The following is a 20,739-nucleotide window of genomic DNA, read 5'->3' on the forward strand; positions in this document are numbered from 1 at the left end:
TCCAGGTAGCAGCTTCTAGACTATCCCTGGTAGGGACACCTCTGAGAAAGGCTGCAGAAATAGATGCAGCCCTGGTGGAATGAGATCTGTTCCCCTGGGGGATAGGTTTTCCATGGTGCTTATAGCAGAAATGAATGCAATGGCTTATCCATTTAGAAATGGTTTGTTTTGAAATAGCCTTCCCCTCTGCCCCAGCAGCAAATGACACTAGCAATTGTTCAGATTTTCTTCGGAGTTTAGTTCTGTCCAAGTAGAATCTAAGTGGTCTGTGCACGTCCTAGGAATGCAGAAGCCGTTCCCCTTTGTTCTGTGGATTGGTGAAGGTTGGCAAATGAATGGACTGGTTAAGAGCCACACTGGAGACCACCTTGGGCATGAAGGATGGATTGGTCCTCAGAGATGCCCTGTCTGCATGAAAGATGATGAAAGGCTCCACTGACATAAAGGCCTGTAATTCAGATATCCTTCTAGCTGAAGTAGTTGCTAAGAGGAAGGCTGTTTTCCAAGAAAGAAATTTTAAGTCTGCAGTGGCAGCTGGCTCGAAAGGAGGTAATGTGAGTTTTTCCAAAACAAAGTTAAGGTCCCAGGCAGGGGAAGGAGCTCTCCTGGGTGGTCTCAAGTTCTTTGCCCCTCTGAGATGCTGTTTGAGCAGGGAATGAGAAAAGAGGGGTGGGTTCTGTGTTATAGTGAGCTGAAACGTGGATTTTAAGAGAGGAAAAAGACAGGCCCTTGTGAAGCATCTCAGTTAAGTATTGCAAAACTTGAGGTAAATTGGGCGCTGCTGTGCTCATCCCTAAAGATTGGTTCCAGGCAAAAAATCTTTTCCATTCGTCAGCGTAAGATCGACATCCATCACAGGTTTGCCGAGGGATGCCAAGGGTGAATTTAAGTGATTAGCCAAGCTGTAAGGTTCAATGAGGGTGCAGAATTTGGTTCTGCTGAGACGGTAAGGAAGGTGGTCTGAGGCAGGTGCCATGGAGATATTTTTGACAATGTGCAGGAGTGGGTACCAGTGTTGGCTTGGCCAGTCTGGAGCAATCAAAATCATTTTTGGTTTGTCCTATGACTTTTAGCAGAACTTTGGAGAGCAGAGGCAGAGAGGGAAAGGCGGAGACAGACAGGTTTTTCCAGCTGAAGGACAGAGCATCCACTTTCCATGCTTTTTTGTGAGGAATCCTTGCGCAAAATTTTTCCAACTGGTAGTTATGGGGGGGAGGCAACTAGATCTGTGTGTGGGCTCCCCCATTTGCCTGTCAACATGTTGAAAATCTGTGGTTCCAGTTTCCACTCGTGTGGGTCCATGAGATTTCTGCTTAGTCCGTCTGCCAATGTATTCCGTTTTCCTGGCAGGAATTGAGCTTGTAGTTGCACTTGGTAACTCAAGGCCATGTTCCACAATGCCATGGCAAGTCAGCAGATGGGATAGGAATGTGTACCCCCCTGCTTGTTTATGTACCACATAACCGTAGTGTTGTCCTTTACCATTAGTTGTCCTGGAAGAATGTAGTCCTTGAAGGCTGTCAGAGCATTCTGTACAGCTAACATTTCTTTTTGATTGATATGTAGGTGCATTTGATTTGGGTTCCATTTGCCCTGAATGCACTTCCCTGCCAGGTGAGCCCCCTTGCATAGACTGATGCGCCTGTAGTTAGGGTTTGGGCAGCAAGGGGTAGTGTGAATGGCAGTCCCTTGTTTTGGTGGCAGGCCTCTGCCCACCATAGCAACTCCAGGCGTAGGCAAAGTATGATAGGAATCATTGTTTCCAGGCTGTGACAATGTTGACTCCAAAGACTTAAGTACCACTGAAGTTTCCTCATATGCAGTCTTGCATATGGAATTAGAAGAATGCAGGAGGCCATGAACCCCAAGGCTTGCAGTATTTGTCTTGTAGATAGCAGGGTTTTTGTGGCCACTTGTTTGAAGTTACCAAATGAATTTGCTTTTCTGGCGTGAGGAAAACCATCTGGGCAGTTGCATTCAAGCTTGCACCCAGGAATGTAATCTGAGAGGGTATCAGTTGTGATTTCCTTTTGTTTATGGTGTACCCTAGATAAGTTAGAGCCCTTTTTACAAACGCCAGATGATTTTCAAGTATGGCCTGGTTTTCTGCCTGAATTAGAGAAACGTCCAGGTATGGATATGTTTGAATATTTCTTTGCCTGTAAAATGTAATTACTGGAGCCAGGCACTTTGTGAATACCGTGGGTACAGTAGACAAGCCAAAGGCCAGTGCAGAGAACTGATAATGCAAGTAGCCTGCTCTGAAGTGTAGTTATCTTCTGCAAGATTCCCTGATTGGGATATGCAGGTAAGCTTCTTTTAAATCTAGAGTTGCCAACCAGGCATTATTGCCTAGCATAGGAAGCAACTGGTGAAGAAGTCAGCATCTTCAATTTTGGAATGTCCAGAAAGGTGTTTACAGTAGACCGGTCCAGAATTGGACACCATGATGTCTTTTCTGGGTACCAGGAAAAGCCTGGAACAGAAACCTTGTCCCTTTTCCCCTTATGGTACAAGTTGAATAGCCCCTGTGTTTTAAGAGGGAAAGTACTTGTTTCTGAGCCTCTGCCCACTGATTTGGGGGCAGGACTGGCCACCCATTTGGTGTTGCCAGCGTGTGGAAATTAAATCTGTATCCCTGGGACACTATTTAAAACCCATTTGTCCTGGGTTATGAGTTCCCAGTTTTTTTTGCGTGAAGAGCAATCTTTCCTCCCAAAGAGGCGACTGAAAGGCAAGTGCTTGGCAATTTTAAAGGAAACACGTACGTACCAAGTCCTATGCAAGGGGGTTTGCACGGTCCAAACCATGTATCCAAATTGACCAAATAGACCAGCAAGACAGCACAGAGTTCAATAAATTTATTCAATACTTGTGTCCATAACAGACTAGTTTCGGCCAACAGCCTTCTTCAGTGTAACACAATATAGTCAAGTTACATTTTGATCATCTTTTAAATACTTATCCAGAGCCAATCACAATCACTTGCTCATGAATATTGAAAATTATTTTGGAAAATCCTCATTTTATAAAAAATACACATTTTGTAAAAAATACAAGGGTACTGTGTACATTATAAAGTTGTTCATAAATGTAAAGTGAACCACTCCCAAGAGGTGCAAACACCAAATTGAAAAGTTATAATAATATTGAGGTGTAACCATTCCCATGTTCATATTGGTAAAGAACAGTTTTAGAGTAGCCGTAAACCCTGGCTACTACTCCAATATTCATCAAGAGCATCAAAAGTGTAATGCTCTGATTACATGGTATGGCAAAATTAATAAACATAAAACATGTTTTGAAAGAAATTAAAATAACAATACATGTATACATGTGTGTGGATAAACAAAAATAACCAAAATGAAACTAAAAATAGTGACTGATGAAAAAAGTATAATAGTGTCAATAGTAAATGCAAATCAGCAACATCCACAATAAAAATCTCATATCGAAGAAAAGCCCATAACAAATATCATTAACTTCCAAGACTGATGTTGTACTATTAAGGTTATAGTGAAAACAATCCTAAAAATAGACATGAGCATCACAAAAAAATTTTTTGGTCATAATACATGGCCACTTGTTTACATACTATAGTCCATCCGTCCTGTCGTATACCCATATTTGGTCAATAGCAATAATCTTCAACTTCTCAAATCATTGATTTAAGGCACCAGAAATATTACATATCCGGTATTTGGGGTAATAGAAATACGAGACCTGAACATTCTATATCCAAACAACAGGAACATCAAGGCATATATATGCCAGAAATAGGGTCGATATATACCTATATCAATTGAGGTATGCTATTATATACTGTGTAATACATACTATATGCTATGTATATTAAAAGTGGGGCTCATAATCAATACCAGCCTAGATGCTAGATATATAATATCCTGAAAAAGTATGATCCGCTTGGTGGAATTAGTTGAATCGATGAAAATGTTATCACATACCATACTGCTTCTGTGGCCAACTTCTCCTAAAGATGGTCATTCAACCCTGGATGAAATAAACCCCCCAATGTGGTAATCCAGTATTTCTCCTTTTGGTCCAATGAACCATGCCAGCCCTGTTTATTGGTTCTATCTCCAGAGATGCGGTCAATGACCATAAAGGTAAACCTAGCCTGAGGGTGTTTTAAGGTGTGTTGATATAGAGCGCTAGTCTCTTTGTGGTTCTTGATATCGCTACGGTGTTCATTCATCCTTAGTCTCAAAGCCCTAGATGTTTGTCCAACATAAAAACCCCCACAGTAACACGACGCCAGGTACACCACCCAATCGCTACTGCAATTACCAAAAACCTTGATGTCAAAAATTCTACTGGTATTGCGACTGGTAAACTCTTTAGATTTAAGCATGTATTGGCAGGATCCACAATGGCCACAGGGAAATGAACCAATAAGTTCATCACCATAGAGTGTCAATTGTTTATGGGTCGTCCCCCCACTTGCCATATGTTTGAAATGTGAAAAGTAAGAACCTAAGGTTTTACCTCGCTTATATGAAAAGAGACAACGGGTCCCAAGATATTCCGTAGCTTTTCATTGGCCAGTAAAATATTCCAATGTTTGTTAATAATGTTTCTAATCATATTAACATTTCGGCCATATGTGGTGATGAACCTGACATCTGTACTGCATGATGATTTATTTTGATTCTTGTTGTGATATTGTAATAGATCTTCCCTATCAAGAGTATTGGCTCTACTCTGTGCAGACAAAATATCACATCTGTCATATCCCCTTTCGGTAAATCTCCGACAGAGATCCCTACTGGCCATTTGGTATTCCACTGTGTTTGAACTGAGCCGTTTGATACGTATGAACTGGGATATAGGAATACTCCTGATGGTGTGACGGGATGTAAACTTGATGCGGTAACAGGGTATTATATTGAGGGTATTTAATATAAACCCTGGTAGACAAGGTGTTATCTGAGTTCCTATATACAGTGACATCCAAAAAACTAATGCTGTTTCTATCATATGACACTGAAAATTCAATTCCCAGACATTATCATTAAGATACTCAACAAATTCCTTAGATAACACACATCAGCCCGCCACACCAACCAGCAATCGTCCAGGTAGCGCCTCCAAATGTCCATTTCCACCTGGAATATATTATGTGATGTATCATATATCATATACTCTTCAACATAAGCCATGAATAGGTCAATGATATGGGGGCAAAGGATGCCCCCATAGCTGTTCCTTTGTAGCTGCCAGTAACATTGGCCTTGGAAATACAGGACATTCTTGTTTAATACATGTTCAGACATACATATCAAAAGAGTGTTAAAGCCCGTGAATATAGATTAGCCCTTTCCAACCAATACTGTAAAGATTGAAGACCCGCCCAATGTGGTATGCTTGTATATAATGATTTCACATCCAAGGTACATAAGTACCACTCGGGTTCCAATTGAGTTTCCTAATAATTTGTAGAAAATGAGTGGTGTCCTGCAGCCTGGATCTTATGTGTTCCAATAGGGGTTTGAGATATTTGGTAAGGAAGGCCGACAATGGTTCAGTCAAAGAACCTATTCCTGAAACTATTGGTCTGCCTGGTGGTTTTACTAAGGATTTATGAATTTTAGGTAGAAGGTACAATATTTGTTTACATGGTTCAGAAACCATAAGTGAATCCAAACATTTCTTATTTATAATACCCTCCTCATGGGCAAGCCGCAAAAAGCAATCAATTTCATCCTTAAATACTGGTGTAGGGTCTATGGGCATATTCATATAACACTTAGCATCTGACAATTATTAGCCCCTCCTGGACATAATCCGCAGTATTCCAAACCACAACCGCACCTCCTTTATCGGCAGGGACAATAACTATATCTTTATTGTCACACAGGGTATTCAAAGCTATCCTATCTTCAGAGGTTAGATTACTAGCCAACATGATATGTCCCATGTTCTCAAGTGAATATCCTCAAAATACTGTCCATAAAAATGGACACGATTTATTCATAGGAGGTTGGAATGAAGATTTGCCAAAACGGAACTCCCAGAAGGTTCTGACTGATTATCCTCAAAAACAGTCTAAGATTTAGTCTCCTACAAAAGGCCTGTAAATCCTGTACTATATGGTATTCCTGGCTGAAAAAAGAAGGAATGTAATTTAGACCCTTGTTTAATAATGCCATCTGTTCATCTGTCAATGTGGTTTTGGATAAATTTAATACATTCTGAGTAGACCCTAATGTATCATCTATTTCAAGAAATTGTCCAATAGACCCTGAAGAGAGACCGTATTTGGTCTTTCTGTGCTTTCACCGCCCGGTGTCCCTTGCTCCTCTAAAGGGGAAATTTTATTGGTTTTCTTCCTGTTAGGCGAAACCCTTTCCCCAGATGCCTCAAAATCAGTGAGGGAGGATTCATCACCAGAGGTACTGTATGAACTCTCCCCCTTGTTTTTAAGAATAGAGCGTGGTCTCTTTTGGTGCGACTGGGCCCCGTTCTAACCTGATTAGTGTCAACAAATCTCACCGATCTACTGAAATCAAATGGTTTCCCCCTTTGGTAATCGGAAAAATCACGATGAAATTTCTTAATTTTACGTTCTTTTAGGGTTTTTTCATGCTCCATCAGTTCTGAAGATAATTTTTTTATATTATCCTGATATTTTGGGGAGGATTCAAACTTATGAGCCTCAGAGCATATATTTTTGATTTCCAATATGTTGGAATCTACTGTCCTTTCATAATACTGTAACAAAATGTTCACAAATGTCATAGATCCAGTCTGAAGAGCCTCTTGCCAATCTTGATTTAGTTTATCATCTGGCTTCCCTACTAGAGGCTGTGTTCAGATTCGTAATCCTCTGGGAGCCATATTTTTGAATATGCCTTTGAATAACTTAAGATGCCAAATATTGATCTTAGAGTCTTAAAGGCCCTAGTAATTGAATGGAAGAACATGTCACAATCTGCCAAAGAAGTATGAACCGTATTGCCTGGATCATTGCTTGGCAATTTTTCAATGCCAAATACTGCTATATCTTGCCGATCAGCACATAACCCAGATAGAATGGTATTTAGATCCATGATGTGAACAAAGTTTGATTATACTTCCAATAAAAACTGATGGAGCACAAAAATATCCCAAGAATAAAATACTTGAACAAAAGAATTGACTATATTAGGTATACCCAGTCGCATCAACCAGAAAAAGATGTTTTATAAAATATAAAGCTGATCCTAGGTAGAGAATCACAGGGCGTAGAAAGCACAATTAACACTGTGATACAATAACACTGGTCCAAAGGCTCAATGTTCTACACTTCAATGGACATTATTGTCCACCAAAAACAGCACCTGTTTGTAGTGCCACAATAAGCCAGTATGAGTATTATTAGGCTGTAATCTTGCAACACAGAGTATAAAGAGTACCATATATTCAATGTACAAAATAATTAAATCATGTAAATCAAATATTCAATATTAGACACAAATCTAAACCATATTAAATTCAATTGAGAAGATCTATTAGAAAAGCCTTCATAAATATTGCAAGTAACTCACTCAACCAAATACTAATACCAGTCACCATATATTTGGTATATTCTCAGTAGGTGTCTATATGCATTATTCACTCAATTGACACATACCACAATATATAACAGAGCAAATCTTTTAATCAAAACTGGGGACCGAAAGCAGTGGCTCGTTATTAAATAGATAAATGGCAATAACTGAAAGAGTCAAATGACATAACTTTTGCTATATATCATTACAACCATATAAATGTTATACCCATTGATATGTTTCACTTTGAAGACCTTATAATTCCCAATCTTAAAGATTAGTCAACTAACAATTCACCACCATTATTGTCCTCTAAAACTTGTATAATAGGAAGATCACAAAACGGCCCAATAATTGTATATTCCTCTTATTGGGTATAATAGTTTCCACGAGTCATATCAACTATTGTATGTTTAATGCACTCTAGAATCAAGCATCGATGAGGCATACATACCCCTGTTGGTTAGCATCTCCAATAGCAAAGGACTGAATCTGTCAATGATTCCAAACATTCAATGTTTTACTATTCCAGTGACACACTATCTAAAGATCCCAAGATGGATAATATAATTTGTACTCTAGCAAGTGTGTAATCAAGAACATATATAAATATGTCCTATATCATAGATAGTGGTGCAAGTCTGCAGTGGCAGCTGGCTCGAAAGGAGGTAATGTGAGTTTTTCCAAAACAAAGTTAAGGTCCCAGGCAGGGGAAGGAGCTCTCCTGGGTGGTCTCAAGTTCTTTGCCCCTCTGAGATGCTGTTTGAGCAGGAAATGAGAAAGAGGGGTGGGTTCTGTGTTATAGTGAGCTGAAGCGTGGATTTTAAGAGAGGAAAAGACAGGCCCTTGTGAAGCATCTCAGTTAAGTATTGCAAAACTTGAGGTAAATTGGGCGCTGCTGTGCTCATCCCTAAAGATTGGTTCCAGGCAAAAAATCTTTTCCATTCGTCAGCGTAAGATCGAGCATCCATCACAGGTTTGCGAGGGATGCCAAGGGGTGAATTTAAGTGATTAGCCAAGCTGTAAGGTTCAATGAGGGTGCAGAATTTGGTTCTGCTGAGACAGTAAGGAAGGTGGTCTGAGGCAGGTGCCATGGAGATATTTTTGACAATGTGCAGGAGTGGGTACCAGTGTTGGCTTGGCCAGTCTGGAGCAATCAAAATCATTTTGGTTTGTCCTATGACTTTTAGCAGAACTTTGGAGAGCAGAGGCAGAGAGGGAAAGGCGGAGACAGACAGGTTTTCCAGCTGAAGGACAGAGCATCCACTTTCCATGCTTTTGTGAGGAATCCTTAGCAAAATTTTTCCAACTGGTAGTTATGGGGAGGCAACTAGATCTGTGTGGGCTCCCCATTTGCCTGTCAACATGTTGAAAATCTGTGGTTCCAGTTTCCACTCGTGTGGGTCCATGAGATTTCTGCTTAGTCCGTCTGCCAATGTATTCCGTTTTCCTGGCAGGAATTGAGCTTGTAGTTGCACTTGGTAACTCAAGGCCATGTTCCACAATGCCATGGCAAGTCAGCAGATGGGATAGGAATGTGTACCCCCTGCTTGTTTATGTACCACATAACCGTAGTGTTGTCCTTTACCATTAGTTGTCCTGGAAGAATGTAGTCCTTGAAGGCTGTCAGAGCATTCTGTACAGCTAACATTTCTTTTTGATTGATATGTAGGTGCATTTGATTTGGGTTCCATTTGCCCTGAATGCACTTCCTGCCAGGTGAGCCCCCTTGCATAGACTGATCGCCTGTAGTTAGGGTTTGGGCAGCAAGGGGTAGTGTGAATGGCAGTCCCTTGTTTGGTGGCAGGCCTCTGCCCACCATAGCAACTCAAGGCGTGAAGGCAAAGTATGATAGGAATCATTGTTTCCAGGCTGTGACAATGTTGACTCCAAGACTTAAGTACCACTGAAGTTTCCTCATATGCAGTCTTGCATATGGAATTAGAAGAATGCAGGAGGCCATGAACCCCAAGGCTTGCAGTATTTGTCTTGCAGATAGCAGGGTTTTTGTGGCCACTTGTTTGAAGTTACCAAATGAATTTGCTTTTCTGGCGTGAGGAAAACCATCTGGGCAGTTGCATTCAAGCTTTGCACCCAGGAATGTAATCTGAGAGGGTATCAGTTGTGATTTCCTTTTGTTTATGGTGTACCCTAGATAAGTTAGAGCCCTTTTTACAAACGCCAGATGATTTTCAAGTATGGCCTGGTTTTCTGCCTGAATTAGAGAAACGTCCAGGTATGGATATGTTTGAATATTTCTTTGCCTGTAAAATGTAATTACTGGAGCCAGGCACTTTGTGAATACCGTGGGTACAGTAGACAAGCCAAAGGCCAGTGCAGAGAACTGATAATGCAAGTAGCCTGCTCTGAAGTGTAGTTATCTTCTGCAAGATTCCCTGATTGGGATATGCAGGTAAGCTTCTTTTAAATCTAGAGTTGCCAACCAGGCATTATTGCCTAGCATAGGAAGCAACTGGTGAAGAAGTCAGCATCTTCAATTTTGGAATGTCCAGAAAGGTGTTTACAGTAGACCGGTCCAGAATTGGACACCATGATGTCTTTTCTGGGTACCAGGAAAAGCCTGGAACAGAAACCTTGTCCCTTTTCCCCTTATGGTACAAGTTGAATAGCCCCTGTGTTTTAAGAGGGAAAGTACTTGTTTCTGAGCCTCTGCCCACTGATTTGGGGGCAGGTCTGGCCACCCATTTGGTGTTGCCAGCGTGTGGAAATTAAATCTGTATCCCTGGGACACTATTTAAAACCCATTTGTCATGGGTTATGAGTTCCCAGTTTTTTTGCGTGAAGAGCAATCTTTCCTCCCAAAGAGGCGACTGAAAGGCAAGTGCTTGGCAATTTTAAAGGAAAGTCATTGAGAATGTTTGCCATAAAAGGGTGTCTTATTTCCAGATTTGGAAGTGGAGACCCCCCCCCATTACTTAGTTCCGAGTGTCCCTTGGGGTTTGAAACCTGGAGCTTTTGGTGCGTCTGGGCTTGGCTTGAATGGATCTGGAAGGAGCTGGAAAGGACCAATTCTTAGTAGACCAGTGCCTACTAAATCTTAGAGGTTGCACTTGTAAGAAATCTTTTACAGTTTTCATAGATTTAGTCTTATCTTTCATCTTTTTTAGAACTTCTTCAGCCTTATTGCCAAACAGGCGGTCCTGATTTAAAGGAGCATCCAACAATTTTGCTTTAACGATCAGGCAGAGATTGCTCCTTTAGCCAAGCATGCCTTCTAAGCACAGTCCCAGTAACAGCAGCCCTGCAAGAAGCCTCTAAAGAATCAAAGCCATATTGCAAAGTACATCTCCCAACTAGTTCAGCAGAATGCAATAAATCCTGTAAATCTTTATTTTCCATACAGTCAGAAATCATCATTTTCTGTTGAAGCAGTCCTATAATATGCTGCTATTTTTGCATATAAAATTGGCAGTTTAAAGCCCCGATTGCCAAAGTTGCAGAAGTGTAAACCTTTTTACCCCACCTATCCAGCACCCTGGAGTCTATCAGAAAGGGTAGGATTTTTAGCAGTAGAAACCTTAATGCCTCTGAGAAATGGTTTCTGGATCCGCAACAGGATTTTTGAAAAGGAACTTGTGGGTCTCGGAAACCCTGTAGTATTTGTCAGGTTTACTAGGAGCCAGAGGCAGGGAATCAAGGGCCATACTGTATTCCGAAAACACAATGTCTAGTACAGGAGATATAGCAAAAGGCCTACGCGGAGGTAGAAGAAATCCCTAAGCCTCTTTTTAGATTTAGAAAAGTCCTGACTTTCCCACTGGAAATGCTCCCTTAAGGTATGTAAAGTTTCCTCAAAAGAAAAGTCCTCGGAGGGAAGCAGAGGGAATGGAATCCTCCATTAGAATCCTCATGAGTACGTATGGACAAATCCAGGTCATTGGAAGAATTAGAAGAAACAGTCTTGATCAGAAGATTCATAGTCAAGCTCAGTCCTAGGCCTCTTAGAAGGGGGGGGGGGGGTGACTAACCCTGATCAGAATAATAAGATCTTCAGCCATTTTGATAATTTGCTTTTTATGCATAGGGACCTGAACATGTGGCCTGGGCGTCGGTTTTTTAGACATAGATAGAGATTTAGGCCTTAGAATAGAAGATTGAGTCAGTTTAATATGCAAGTCTGTAGGCCTGAATACACTCAGAAGCCTGTGGTTGCACAGTGGCTCTGGACCCCATCCAAGGTACAGACATCCGCAGGTTCCATAGGTGAAGCATCTCGCGGCATACCGGACTACAAATGGGTCGCAGTAGAGGCTTGCGAGTCAGAAGTAGCGGGTATCAGGGGCTGCGAAAGCGCCTCACTGAGTACCAGCAAACTGGCGACTGGCTTAGGAGAAGCATCATCGGCAGTTTTGGACCTTGACAGCCTGTCTCTTTCTTTGCGTTTTTTTCAGAATTCCGTTAGTCGAATGGCTAACAGACGACATTTCTGGGTAATTAAACAGAGAACCAAAATATTTAGAAGCAAAAATGTACTGACGATGGATAGTGCGCTGATTAAATAAAGCACAAAACCGACAGCAAGGTACGTCGTGGTCAGGGCAAGGAATACAGTACAAATGAAAATCTGTAGGATGTATTTGCTTCCCACAAGTAATGCAATTATTAACTTTTACTGACATCGGTAAGGAGCAAGAAAAAGTTTCCCCAACGGGGTACTTCGCTTTTAGTTAAAGACTTCGGTTCTGAAACTTGAAAACGAAAATTTCAGGAGTCTGCCGACCGGCACTTGCGAACTGCTTCTGCTACGGGCACCACACGGCAAGAAAGCCTGATGTAATGACATCGGCTGCATGTTTTATACCCCTCATGTCATGGAAGAAAGGACAGCAACTGATGCAGGACCCAAGACTTTGTTAATCAGGCCGACTGAGGGCAACCTGCCACCAGATTACCCAAACGTAATGACTGTAACAGTGAAACACAAACATCTGATCATGCAAAGATCCTGCCCTGAAACGTAGACATTTCCTGTAAGAATCTCTGATTGGGATATGCAGATAGGCCTCTCTGAAATCTAGAGTGGCTAACCAGGCATCTTTGGACAGCACAGGGAGAAGCTGCTCCAGTGTGAGCATTTGAATTTTGGTACCACCAGGAAGGTGTTTAGAATGGATAGATCTAAGACTGGGTGCCAAGTGCCCTCTTTTCTGGGTACTAGAAAAAGCCTGGAATAGAACCCTTGGCCTATCTGATCTGCAGGGATAGGCTGAATTGCCCTCCTGGAGAGCAGGCAATGAACTTGGTTTTGTGCTTCTGCCCACTGGTTTGGAGGAAGATATGGGAATCCCTTTGGGGTTGGCAAGTGTGAAAATAAAATTTGTATCCCTGGTACACTGTTGAGGACCCACTGGTCGTTGGTGATGGAGGCCCAGTTTTCTGCATGAGAGGCAAGTTTTCCTCCTAGTGGTATGGACAGATGGGCATTGGTGAGAGGAGGAGTTGGAGTCATTGGGAATTCTTTCCATAAGGGGTGGCTTAGCACTCCCTGGTTTAGAGGTGGGAGCAATCTAGATCTCTGCATACCCTGAGACGGACGTCTGGGGGGGGGTCTGTTACCCCTAGGTCTTGGCTGAAGTGGTCTTGAGGGGGCGGGAAAGGACCAATGTTTTGAGGCACAAGGTCTACTGAATCTTGCAGGCCGAACTTGCAAGTGTGTCTGCATAGATTTAGCTTTTTCTTCCATCTTTTTTAAAACCTCTTCTGTTTTGGTGCCAAACAGATTGTTTTTGTTAAGAGGTGTGTCCAATAATTTTGATTTGACATGATCTGTAAAGGTCTGTTCCTTAAGCCAAGCATGTCTTCGAAGTACAGCACCTCTGACTGCTGCCCTGCAGGATGCTTCCAGGGCGTCAAACCCACATTGCAGGGTATGCCTACTGATTTGGCTTGCAGAATGCACAAGTTCCTCAAAGTCTTGATTTTCTGCACAGTCAGGGAAGGTAGATAATTTTTGTTTAAGAAGTTCCATGGTATGTTGCTGGTATTTCAGCATGTGGGACTGACAATTTACAGCTCTAATGGCAAGCGTTGCAGAAGTATATACTTTTTTACCCAATCTGTCAAAGGCTCAAGAATAGCTGTCCGAAGGGGTGGGATTCTTAGCTGTAGTTGCTTTTATTCCTTTAGGCCCTTGGGAGATGACCTCTGGGTTAGCAGAAGGATTCTTGAAAAGAAATTTGTGTTAGTCAGAGACTCTAATACCCATCAGGTTTCCTGGGAGCAGGAGGTAAAGTATGCAGAGTTAGACTGGATTCCATAAAAACAGCATCCACAACACCCAGGACAGTGGGTATAGCCAAGGGGCTGTGCTGAGGTAAATCTATAAATTTTCAGTCTCTTTTTGGACTGAGGGTAATCCTGGCATTCCCAATGGAAGTCTTCTCTCAAAGAACGTAGGGTTTCACCAAAACAAAAATCCTCTGGAGGAGAGGCAGAAGGAATGGATTCCTCTGCATCTGAATCCTCAGATAAGACCATGTCTTCATCATCAGAAACCTCAAAGTCAACTGACTCAGTCAGATAAAGGTGCTGGGGACAAGTCTCTCTTAGCAGGAGAAGGCTGGCTGCCCCCAATCAGCATAAGGTCTTTCACCATTTTAAGAATCTGTGATTGAGGCAAGGAAGCCGGTGCGCGAGTTTGGGTCGTCTGTTTTCTAGGCGTAGCTTGTACTAGAGGCCTTAGAAACTCGGTAGTTTTACAAAGAACTGAAGACACGAAAGAAGCCAGTTTGTGTAGAATTTCGGTAGTGTGAAGAACTTCCTCAGAAGCCGGTGCCTGCACAGCGGCTCCAGACCCATCCAAGGTAGACAGATCCGCAGGCTCCATAGTCAAAGAATCTCGTGGCATACTGGACTCCAAATGGGTCTCAGTAGTGGCCTGCGAATCCATCGATGCGGGCATCAGGGGCACCAAAAGCACCTCACTGAGTACCGGCAAACTGGTGACTAGCTTAACGGAAGCGTAGTCAGCAATTTTGTACCTGTGCAGTCTGTCTCTGTCTTTATCCTTACGTTTTTTCAGAAGATCGGTAGTCAGATGGCTTTCCGAATCCATTTCGGAATACTTAGAGCACGAAAGTATTTAGCGACAATAAGGGCGTTGAACAAAGCACAATACCATCAATGTGGGACGTCGTGACATGGGCCTAAACAGGTGACGCAATAAGAATGGAAATCTCTTGTGGTATTTGCTTTCCACAGGCGAGAAAATTGTTAACTTTTTTCGGACATCGGTTAGAGCAAGAAAAAGGATCTAGCAGGGTGCCAGCTTTAGAAGACTTCCAACTTCAGGTTTGGAAATTCTCAGGAAGCAGCTGACGAGCACTCCTGCAAACTGCTTCGGCTTTGGGCTCCTCAGCAAGAAAGACTGATGTTATGGAGTCGGCTGCCTGTTTTTATACCACTGACTACCTCACGTCAGTCCTGGAGCGACAGCAACCAGCGCAGAAATACTAAGCCGCTGGTATTTGGGCCGACTGAGGGCTACCCCTGGCAGGATAAATCAAGTGTTATGAATGTAACAGTGAAACAAGAACATCTGCCTTGCTGTCAACACTGTGGAGTGAAGGGCCAGAAGATGTCTCGTCAAGGAGTTCACTTTGAAGGGTGGTAGATATGCTTCCATGAGGTCTGAGCATAACCTGGACTCGAGGAAGACAATGTCTTGGGTTGGCTGGAGATGGGATTTTGGGAAGTTTAGCTGGAATCCCAGTGACTATAGAAGGGCCACTACAATGTGGATGTGCAGCTGGAGGGTCCCGTGGCTGGCAGCCTGGATCAACATGTTGTCCAGGTAAGGACATATCTGTATTCCCTTTGTCCTCCAATAAGCAATCACTGGGGCCAAGCATTTTGTGAAAACTGGGTGCAGTGGTGAGCCCAAAAGACAAGGCAGAGAACTAAGTGAGAACAGCCCACTAAGACCCTCTGGTATTTCCTGTAAGTTTTTATTGGGATGTGGAGATAAGCATCCTTTATGTCTAATGTTGCTATGAACCCTTGGGGAACCTGGAGAGGGAACAGGGTTGGAAAGATCAGCATTCTGAAGGTAGGGACATTTAAGAAAAGGTTAAGGTGGGACAGGTCTAGTATAGGTCTCCAGGGTCCTTCTTTCCTGGGGACCAGGAAGATCCTAGAGTTGAATCCTCTTCCTTTTGCAGCTGAGGGAACTGGTTCGATAGTGCCCTGAGCAAGCAGAGTCTGTACTACTGAAGTAACAGTTCTGTAGTATGGACAGGACCCACTTGTTGGAGGGGAGGTTGGTCCCCATAGGGAGGCAGTGAGAGAAGCGGGCTGACAGCGGTATAGAAGTACGGGTGGATGAGGCAGAGGTGGCAAGTAGTCAAGATGCTACCTGCCCTGTCTTGAAAGAGTGATCTCTGGCTAGAGGTTTCTGTTTCCTAGTGGGCTTCCTAGGCCTTAAAGGAGCAGCAGGAGGAGAGTGCTTCCTAATACTGAGTTTTAGCTGGATAGTTACTTTGGAACTTGGGAATAGGAGAAACCAGCAAATGTTTCAGGACCTGCATTTCTTTACCTTTTTGCTGGAGTAACTTGAAAACGTCTGCTACCTTAGAGCCAAACAATGCAGTATTATCCAAGGGAGCATCATTATGCTTTGCCCTGAAATTATCAGGCAAGGGCTGAAGATGAAGCAAAGAGCATCTCCGCAAGGCAGATGCTGCAGACCTGGCTGAGGATTCAGCAGAATCATAACTGCACTTTATGGAGTGTCTGGTAACCTGGGAAGAGAGGGCCAGAAGAGAGGTCAGCGATGCTTTGGCAGAGCAGTCTAGAATATCTATCGGAAGTGTGTGTGGCAGATTCCAAGAGAGATGAGGCATACATGGCCATGTGAGTTTGGTATATTGTCGCTCTGAAGGACAAGGTAGAGGTATAAATCTTTTTACCCAGCCTTTCCATTGTTTTGCTGTCTTTGTCAGCAGGGAGAATAGTGGTAGTGGGCAGGAGTTTAGGGGCCTTGTCCGTAGAGATGGAGATGGCGGCTGGATCAGCAGATGGGCACTTAAGCAGATGCTTAGTGTCTGGCACCTTGCAAAGTATCTGGTTGCGTTGAGCAGGAGGTTGCAAGTCTGGGTTAATAGATGCGGAGGAGAAAGCATCCAGAAAGGCAGGCAGGATAGGTGGAACCACAGATGGGCTTAAGGAATCCATCTGAATGAGATCATAAAATCTTTTTTGAACGTCAGCCATTTGAAGATTCCCATTTGAAGTGTACCTCATCCTGGAGATAGTTTCTCCAAATGTCAAGTCTCTGCTGGGGAGTCTGGATCAAATGATTCTTCCTCAGGGGAGCCATACCCCAAAGGGGAAGAAATCTGTTAAGTATAAGACAGTGATTCCTCTGAGGAATCAGAAAAGTCTTCCACCTCCCTAGTGATAGGGTCTGAGGTGCAAGGCCTAGGACTCAGGAGTAGAGGGGATGTGGAAGCATGAACATTAGAGGTAGGCCTCAAAGCCATGAAAGCACTAAAAAGGCTTGGACTAAAAGCCTGCCAATCAGGTATGCTTTCGGAGGAGGAGGAGGAGGAAATGCCCCCCCCCTTCTTTTTAAGGGACCTAGCAGGCGTCTGACGCCCGGAATCTGGAGACTTTAAAGGGTCAGAGGGATCAGGCGGGCTTTCAGAGAATAAGTTATGCACCTACCATAACGTTCCATGTTAGTTTTCTTCTCGCCTTCTTTCTTGCTGGTTGGGTTCGGAGCCGATCCTCGGCTCCGACTCTGCCATCTACTAAAGCTCGAGAGCTATTTACTGGCTCGAGGCCTCCACATATCCCACAATGCTTGGCGCTAGATACCCAGATCTCGTTTGGCAGAGCTAACACCATAGAAAAATTCAAGGACACCAGTCCAAACTACAAGGTTTACCTACAGTACTAAAACAGAGGAGGACGTAACCCAGATAAGACTCAGCCAGAGGAAGAAGGCCTCAAAAAGGGACTCTTCTCGGTCTGTCCAGGCTAGGGGGATGGAGGTTGGGACGCAAGAAAGAAGGCGAGAAGAAGACAACTAACATGGAATGTTATGGTAGGTAACAACTTCTTAATGTTAAGTTGTCTCTCGCCTTCATTTTTGCTGGTTGGGACAGCGTCCCTAGCACCTTAGTCCTGGGTGGCTCATCGGAACATACTCTTGAGCACAGTGGAACCAAAATCAGCTCTACTCCTAGAGGCCACATCCAACTTATGTGAAATGAAAGTATGAGGAGTGGCCCATGTGGCTGCAGCACAACTAGATTCCATTGGTAGTCTTGCTTGAAAAGCTACCGAAGTAGCTAACGCTCTGCTGGAATGACCTTTAGGTTTAGTAGGGGGTTCTTTATGTCTCAGCTGATAAAATCAAAGTAATAACAGAGGACAACCACCTGGATAAGGTTACTTTAGAAACTGGCAGGCCCTGTTTGCCCTCAGCATAGGACAGGAAGAGTTGGTCTGATTTTCTTGTTTGCTTAGTCCTAACCAAATAAAAACGTAATTGCCTATGAACATCCAATTGGTGTAACTTTTGTTCAGCTTTGTTCGAATAGTTAGGAAAAAAGACAGGTAGATCAATAGCCTGATTCAGGTTCGTTTTGGAAGGCATCTTGGGCAGAAATGAAGGATTAGCCCTGAGTGAAACTCTATCCTTATGAAACACAAGGAATGGAGGACGAATACAGAGAGCTTGAAGTTCCGAAACTCTCCTAGCTGAGGTGATGGCAACTAGAGTCTTCCAAGAGATCAATTTTAAAGAACAAGAAGCCGCAGGTTCAAAAGGGGGGAGAATCAAGGAAGCTAATATCAAGTTTAAGTCCCACGGAGGCGGGGGGGATCTCTGACCGGGGGCCTAAGCAAAATAGTTCCTTTAAGAAAGGCCTTGCAAAGTTTGCGGGACATGATGCTGGTTTCTGACAGGCCAGCGTGGAAATTTGCGATTGCAGCCAATTGGACCCTAATGGTGGCAGACTAGGAACCAGCTTCAGATAGTTCTGCTAAAAAATCCAGAATGTGATGGACAGGGGCTGTAAAGGGGTCTATATTCCAAGCCTCTGCCCAGAAAGAGAAACGTTACCACTTACTACCATAAGTCTACCTGGTGGTAGATTTGTGCGAAGAAAGGATGATTTCATGCACCGGCTGAGAAATATGTGGAAGCCTGGCTAAGGTTGGAAGTGGAGCAACCAAGCTGTGAGGTTGAGAGACCGAAGGGAATGGTGCAGCCCGCCCGACTGATGGACCAAGAGGTCTGGCACTGGGTCCAGGTTCCAAGACTGCTCCATCAGGTGACTATGCAGAAATGGGAACCAAATTTGTCGAGGCCAGTAAGGGGCAATGAGGATCATCCTGGATCCCAATGCGGTAGCCTGCTGAATTAGTTTGGGAATTAGGGGAAAAGGTGGGAATGCATACAGAAGACCCCGGGATAAATCGTGAACTAGAGCGTCTCTGGGGGAGTGTCCGGGAAGGGGGAAGAGAGTGAAGAAATAGTCCCACTTGCTGTTGAGAGGAGTTGCGAAAAGGTCGCAGCAAGGTTGACCCCATCTGCGGAAGATTTTGTCCGCTACTGACTGAGACACCACTCGTGAGGCATGAGAATTGCTCTGCTTAGCCTACCCGCTATGACATTTGACTTCCCGGGGATGTGCGTTGCCATCAGAAACCGTTGAGAGGAGATCGCCCACTGCCAGAGTCAGAGTGCTTCTCGACATAAGGGATAGGACTTGGTTCCGCCCTGCTTGATGTACCACACTACAGACAGTCTGTCTGAATTGCAATACTCCCGGTGGGTAGAGAGTCCTGAAGAGCTTGCAACACTAAAAGCACTGCTCTCATCTCCAAGACGTTTATGTGCAGGTGGTACTCTAGAGGTTGCCAAGTGCCCTGGGCAGTCTTGCCCTGAAAATGCCCCCCCCCACACCCAATCAGGGAGGCATCTATGGTCACCATGGCAACAGGAGGAGGAAGAACAAACCGTCTGCCCTGGAGTACTAGACGGGAGACCATCCACCAAGCCAGGTGGTCTTTGCACGATTGAGTGATTATCTTGTGAGACATCGGTATTTGTTGAAAAGACCATTGGGTAAAAAGCATCCACTGAAGAATCCGCATGTGAAAACGAGCCAGGGAACTAGTATGATTGCTGCTGTCATGAGACCCAAAGTTTTTAGTACAAATCTGGCCTGAATCCTCTTGCACTGTAGTAAGACCTGCACATGTCGGCGAATGTCTGACACTGTCTAGAGGAAGTCTTGCAGACAGATCTTTTGTATTTAATCTTGCGCCTATAAAAGTTATAGACTGACAAGGCGGCAATGCAGACTTTTCGAAATTTATTGAGATACCTAGCTCGGAGCAAGTTTGGATGGTATAATCCCTGGCTCGCAGTAGCTGATGCCTGGTGGAAGCAATAAGGAGCCAGTCGTCTAGATATGGAAACACCTGGAATCCTCGCCGTCTCAGGTGAGCCGTAACCACTGCCATGCATTTGGTGAACACCCTGGGGGGGCTGTGGTGAGACCAAAGGGCAGGGCTCTGAATTGATAGTGACTGGCTCCCAGCCGGAAGCGAAGAAACCTTCTGGAGCGCCTGTCCATTTTGATATGGTAGCACGCATCCTGAAGGTCTATGGAGCACATCCAATTGTCCTGACCCAAAAAGGGTAGAATGGACTGAAGCGTGACCATCTGGAACTTTGTTCTTTGAACAGACATGTTTAACCTGCTGAGATCCAAAATGGGTCTCCAGTCCCCTGTCTTTTTTGGCACCAAAAAGAACTTTGAGTAAATTCCAGATCCTTGGCTGGTCTGCTGGGACTGGCTGGATGGCCCGTTTTTCTAGCAGTTTTGAAATTTCTAGCACTGCTTGTTCCCTTAGACTGGGTGGAATATCTGGAAGGGACTTGGTTGTTTGTACAGGGGTGTGGACAAAGGGGATTTTGTAACCCTCGGATATGACAGACCGTACCCATTTGTCTTGTGTGAGGAGTTGCCATGTTTCTGGGTACAGTGACAATCTTCCCCCGACTGCCTCTGAAGGTGGACAGTCGGTCAGCCCCTCAGGGGTGATGAAAGGGTTTGTCAGAGAAAGATTCTCTGCTACCCTGATTTTGCGGACCCCCTCTACCCCGCGGGCGGTGTCTATTATTGTTCCCTCCCCTGCCTCTGGAGGGAAA

General features: G+C 43.9%; 1 protein-coding gene across 1 annotated transcript in view; it reads right to left on the reverse strand.

Annotated features, from left to right (window-relative positions):
• Nucleotides 1–20,739, reverse strand: part of DYNC1H1 (dynein cytoplasmic 1 heavy chain 1) — a 3,754,902-nt gene that overhangs the window by 3,471,852 nt on the left and 262,311 nt on the right. The window contains exons 8-9 of the mRNA XM_044073590.1: nucleotides 19,381–19,400; nucleotides 18,978–19,013 (exon numbers count right to left, since the gene is read on the reverse strand). Coding sequence (XP_043929525.1) covers nucleotides 18,978–19,013; nucleotides 19,381–19,400 — 56 coding nt within the window. The remainder of the gene's footprint in view (nucleotides 1–18,977; nucleotides 19,014–19,380; nucleotides 19,401–20,739) is intronic.

The sequence above is a fragment of the Protopterus annectens genome, chromosome 6.part0, assembly GCF_019279795.1.
Source record: "Protopterus annectens isolate FY-2018-M chromosome 6.part0, PAN1.0, whole genome shotgun sequence".
NCBI classification, from domain to species: domain Eukaryota; kingdom Metazoa; phylum Chordata; order Ceratodontiformes; family Protopteridae; genus Protopterus; species Protopterus annectens.